Source organism: Curcuma longa, unplaced genomic scaffold (assembly GCF_044706935.1).
Source record: "Curcuma longa cultivar G26 ecotype Majalengka, Jawa Barat unplaced genomic scaffold, ITB_CL_G26_1.1 utg509_np1212_2302976_RagTag, whole genome shotgun sequence".
Lineage (NCBI taxonomy): Eukaryota > Viridiplantae > Streptophyta > Magnoliopsida > Zingiberales > Zingiberaceae > Curcuma > Curcuma longa.
In genome coordinates this window covers 1,769,526-1,775,294 of record NW_027435603.1, presented here as the reverse complement: position 1 = coordinate 1,775,294, position 5,769 = coordinate 1,769,526, and the positions used below count along the sequence as shown (strand labels likewise).

The 5,769-nt window shown below is 32.2% G+C and overlaps 1 protein-coding gene across 1 annotated transcript; it reads right to left on the bottom strand.

Annotated features, from left to right (window-relative positions):
• Positions 1–3,256: 3,256 nt before the first annotated feature.
• Positions 3,257–4,266, bottom strand: LOC141820758 (uncharacterized). The gene is made up of 2 exons (XM_074708122.1): positions 4,016–4,266; positions 3,257–3,878 (listed from the first exon to the last, which is right to left on the bottom strand). The coding sequence occupies exons 1-2, from the start codon at positions 4,264–4,266 to the stop codon at positions 3,257–3,259; spliced, it is 873 nt and encodes a 290-aa protein (XP_074564223.1).
• Positions 4,267–5,769: the final 1,503 nt, after the last annotated feature.

Here is a 5,769-nt window from a genome sequence, read left to right as displayed (position 1 = left end):
GCATGGTCTTAATTAAGACCAAGAATAAAATTAAATATTAAAATAAAAAACAAATTGAGACCTATTAGACAATATAAAGTATTGTTTAATTTGACAAAATTTGAATTCATTAAAAATATTTATATTAACATAATAAAAATATATAATTGTACTTAAAAAAATTAAAAAGAAAAAGTAAATATATAACAACAACTACAATAAGTCTTATCCCACCGAGTGGGATAGATTATATGTATTCTTCTACATTACTGGACTCTACCTTCCTTATTATATAATCATCTATATTTAAACACATTTTATATTATTTTATCATTATTAATTAAGTTTTCTTTAATCTTTCTCTTCTTCATTTAATATATGCATATTTGTTATAGTTTTATATTATCTAACTAAAATATTTAGTGGTCATCTAAATATATATTTGATCTCTCAAAGTTTTTCTTAAATAGGAACAACTCCGACTTTCTCTCTAATATTCTCATTTTTTTATTTTATTTATCCTCATATATCTATTCATTCACCTTAATATCTTCATCTCTACAACTTTCATCTTCTTCTTTTATATTTAATTTAACCCAACATTTAATTACATATAACATAATAGATCTATCTAGGATTTTATAAAATTTTTCTTTAACTTTTAAAAGTACTTTACGATCATAAATAACACCTATAATTCCTTTTTTTTCAACCATCATACTATCTATATAAGACATCTCTTTCAACTCCTATATCATATTAATTATAAAAATAATCTTAAATATTTAAAATTCTTAGTTAAAAATAATTAATCATTTTTTATCTCAATAATTATATTATTATGTCTAATATTATTAATTTAAATTTCATATATTTTATGTACCAAGTTTAAAAACTTTCACTTTCAATAATTTTCATTAAGATTTGAGTTTAACTGAATAGCATACCAAGAAAGGTGGTTTGAGATGGAAATAAGACTGACGATATGGAATGATAGTGATTCCCAAATTAATAATTACAGAGAAGGAACAAGGCTGCTTACTGCATCATGCAGGAAACACTGTAAAAACACTAATGACAAGCTAGAAGAAGCTTCAATCAGTTCGACAGCATAAAAATTAGTCCATTAAATTAAACTTTTGTGCTTCTTTCTTGGATCTCCTGATGGACGTTGTAATTTTTTTTCTTTTAAAATCTTCAACCATATTGTAAACCTGTATTAATAAAAATAAAACAAAAAATATATATATGAAACCAACTGACATGAACTAAATGTGAAAAGGAACACTAAAAAATAATAATTTTTTAGAGTTGAAAATTAAGGACGTCGAAAATTTTTTATCGTAAATCCGCAACGAAATTTGCGACGAATAATATTTTCGTCATAAATTTACAATGAAATAATATTTATTGTAAATTTTATAACATATAAAATTCATCACAAATGTTGTTGTCAAATAATTTTTTATTGCAAATTTTATCGTAAATTAACAACGAAAAAATATTTCATCGCCAATTTACGACAAAACACAATTTTATCGTGAAATTAGACGACGAATCCCATTTTCGTCTTCAAAATTTGCCAATGAATCCGTTTTCGTCGCCAAATTGGCGACCAAATTGGGTCAATTTGGCGACGAATTCGATTTTCGTCGTCAAATTTTGACGACGAAATCTATTTTCGTCGCCAATTTTAACTATAAGGATTTTTCGCAATGGAGAGCATTTCAAGGAGAGGAAGATATTGGGACAATAATTTCTCCGATTAGTAAGCATGATTAGTACAATTGATTTAGTGATGAACATAATATATTAATTCTATTTGTTTATTGATCAATTTGAGTCGGCTACTAAGTCGACTTAACCACTAATTGATTAAAACTACCTTTAGCCGACTATATCGTCAACTATATGTAACTTTTCATCTAAATTGAAGACTAGCCTCTTCAAGCTAGCTACTAGTCTCTTAATTTCATTAAGCCCTGAGCTAGTTTCATGTGTTATCTTTTCACACTTCACCTATATAGTTTGCCTCCTCCCAATTCAATATATATCGCTTTAATGCTCCACATTTATAATCTTTTAGATGTCTCATCTCTTATATAGACCTCAAGTCATAAAGTTATCGTCAATTTTAATCATGCTAAATTAATTATTTCCATATGTAATTTGTTTGTGCAATCGATCTCGATCTATTCAAAGTTGATTAAGTTAATCAAGCTTAATTGCCTTGTATGATTTGTGATACAAATCAATTAATCAAGTGAAATTAAAGTTTTCCTATCGTCCAACCTAACATTCGGGCATATGAAGATCTTCAAACTTACTTTAGTATTTAGTATTCAATGATATTCAGTGACGATCGTTTCTATGTTAATCCATGCATGCCATTTATCTTTAAAAAGTTCCGGATATATTTTCCATTAGTTTTGGTTTCATTTCAGTCTATTATGTGATGGGTTCTTCCCCTATGGTATATTCTAGTGGTCTTGGGCACTATCAAATTAAATATATTTTTTGACGACTCTTATGAAATTTTTTGACGACTCTAACAATGTTCATAAATCCAACAGTGTGTAATTAATCGCCAATTGAATTAGTTAGTAGAATTTAGAACAGTGTGCAATTAATTACATCACCAAAATTTATAAACAAACCACTACAGCCAAAAATATAATATACTACAGTAAAAAAAATAGAATCCACTACTATAGCAGTTTTACATGATCTATTTCATGATTAAGAAGTAAATCAAAAAACTGTAGTTGATCATTATGGAGAGAGCATTGTCTCAGTTTCGTCAAAATTTGACTTTTGTCCATTGCAGTAAATTTATCTCATAGTAACCAACTCAATCATAGGCAAAAATATAATATACTTAATCAGCAAAAGATGGAATCTGTCATCCAACGGTCCCACACGTTCAGTCCCACGACCATATATGAGGAGGTAAATCGAGAAGTTACAATTGACCATAACGAAGGCAAGAAAATTGTCTCAGCTTCACCTGAAATTTACTATTATCCACTTCAATAAATCTATTCAATCGTAACCAACTAAACTAGGTCTCACAGAAAAAAAAAAAAACAAATGAATGGATGGCGTAATGCATCAAATTAAGATTAAATTAAGTAAGTAATCTGATCGGCTTCCTCCTGTCGTCCGCATGCAAGCAGGCCGCAGAGTATTTGCGTAGGCGACGAAGGTAGGTAAACACGGACCCGGTCTCGTCGCCAGCCTCGTTAGATCTCTCTGCCTGAACGAGTAAACGTAAGCCTCATCTTTGACGCTGAACACCAACACCATCCCTTTCTCCTTCCCGCCGTCGCACACCAACATCGTCCCCACGTCTTCTGGCTTCTCCAAGTAGAACAAATTCATTCAGCTTCACCCATGAATCACCAGACCTTCCCCACGCCGTGAACGTGCCGGTACGTCGACGGTAATGCATCAGGCACAGCCACGATTCCTCCCAAACTGCCACGCTGATATTGTCGTCCGACTCCACTGCGCCGTCGTCGGGCTCGGGCATCGCCAGAAACTCGATGACCCCCGTGGCGATCTCGTATGACATCACGTAGGGATCGACTGTGGTGTACCTGAAGCAGTTGGAGGCCCAGAAGACGGCCCCTCGGTGCACCACCGGATTCTCAAACTTCAAGTTGCGGCCGCCGTCGTTGATCATCTCGTCCCTCGTCCAAACCTGGGCCGCCGAGTCGTACACGCGGCACCGGCAGAAGTTGGACCAATCCTCGCCGGCTGTCAGGTAGACGAGCTTGTAGTCGCCCGTGACGTTGTTGGTGAACTCGACGGCCAAGCTGGAGCGCAGTCCGATGTCGCCGTCGGGAGGAATACGAATGAGCCAGGACTCGCGACGGACGGGGTTATAGGCGCATATGCTATAGAATAGAGTGTCTTTTATCAGGTAGAAGATGAGACCGCCGGCGGAGCAAAGGATCCTGCAGGCGGAGAGGATATCTAAGGAGGGATATCGGAGGCCGGGGGGAGGCCGGCGTCCGGATCGAGGATGAAGTACTGCAGGCGAAAATAAGTTTCCACGAAGATGGCGGCGGCGGCGGCGTTGTGGTAAGATTGCGTGAGGTGGAAGAGGGGATCGGAGGTGATCATGTTATGCAAGGACTTGGAGACGAGGTGGAGGCGGGAGAGGTTCATGGCCGGGAGGTAGGAGAAAACCTCCGCCAATAGATCATAGTTAAGGATTTCTTGGTTACTGGCGGCGGAAGCGGCGGTGCTGCTACTTCCGAGTTGAAGATTGTGGGAGGCCATTGATCGTGCAGAGAGTCTTCAGTGAAGCAATTAATCAATGTAGATGCATCTGCAGACATCTATCTATCTATCTATAAATAGATGTTCATGAAGATTGAAGTTTAAATTCCGTTACGAAAAGTTTTGAGAAAAATTCTCTATTCAGTTTTAAATTCCGTTCCAAAAAAAAAAGGGAAAGAAATCTATGGAAAATTTAAATTTAACAAAATAGTTTTCAGTCACAATACTCAATTATTCATGATTAATTCGTTATAAAAATTAATTTAGACTAATCATAATGATTGGATAGATTTTATTTTGACCCCTTCCTTTCTTTCAAATTTGTCCTTAAAATGCAATGGTATCTTAACTTTCCCAAATTAATTTGCAACTAAAAAAAAATCTAATCGACATATTGAGTTCTGTTTCTACAAAATTGGATAGGTATAATTTTCTATGAGTATATTTCTCTCTGGATTAATTAATTCCTCCTAAAACTTTGGAATTTTTAACTAATTTTTTTTCTTAATTTGCCTTCGTGTTTTTCATATATTTTGTTAGAATGAACTGATTGATGTTTGAAGACGACATGACTTATTTAATGTCCAAAGTTGATAACCACTGTTTTAAGGTATAATTAATTAGGATGTCAATTTCATGCAAGGTCTTAATTAAGACCAAGAATAAAATTAAATATTAAAATAAAGAAAGCAAATTGAGACCTATTAGACGATATAAAGTATTGTTTAATTTAACAAATTTTGAATTCATTAAAAATATTTATATTTAACATAATAAAAATATATAATTGTACCTAAAAAATTAAAAAGAAAAAGTAAATATATAACAACAATTAGTGGGATAGATTATATGTATCCTTCTATGTTATTGAACTATTCTCCTTACTATATAAATCATTGTTAACTAAGTTTTCTTTAATCTTCCTCTTCTTCATTTAACATGCATATTTGTTATAGTTTTATATTATCTAATTAAATTATTTATTGATAATCTAAATATATATTTGATCTCTAAGAGTTTTTCTTAAATAGGTGCAACCCCGATTTTCTCTCTAATATTCTTATTTTTTTTAGCTTGTTTATCCTCATATATATGTCTATTCATCCTCCTTAATATCCTCATCTCTACGACTTTCATCTTCTTCTTTTATGTTTAGTCATAACCTAACATTTAATTACATATAGCATATTAATAGATCTACCTACCATTTTTTAATTTTTTTTAATTTTTAAAAGTACTTTACGATCACAAATAATATCTAATAATTCGGTTATTTCAACCATCAATGTTATATAAGACATCTCTTTCAACTCCTCTATCATATTACAAAAATAATATTAAATACTTAAAACTCTTTGTTAAAAATAATTAATCATTTTCTATCTTAATAATTATCTTATTATGTCTAATATTATTAATTTAAATTTCATATGTTTTATATACTAAATTTAAAACATTTCACTTTCATTATTTTTCACTAAGATTTGAATTTAACATTATTTT

What these genes read in the sequence shown, in the direction of transcription:
- LOC141820758 (XM_074708122.1), bottom strand. Translation starts at nt 4,266, where the DNA reads ATGGCCTCCCACAATCTTCAACTCGGAAGTAGCAGCACCGCCGCTTCC. An exon ending in GAAACTTATTTTCGCCTGCA is followed by an intron (nt 3,879 to 4,015) that starts GTACTTCATCCT and finishes TCTATTCTATAG; the next exon opens with CATATGCGCCTATAACCCCG.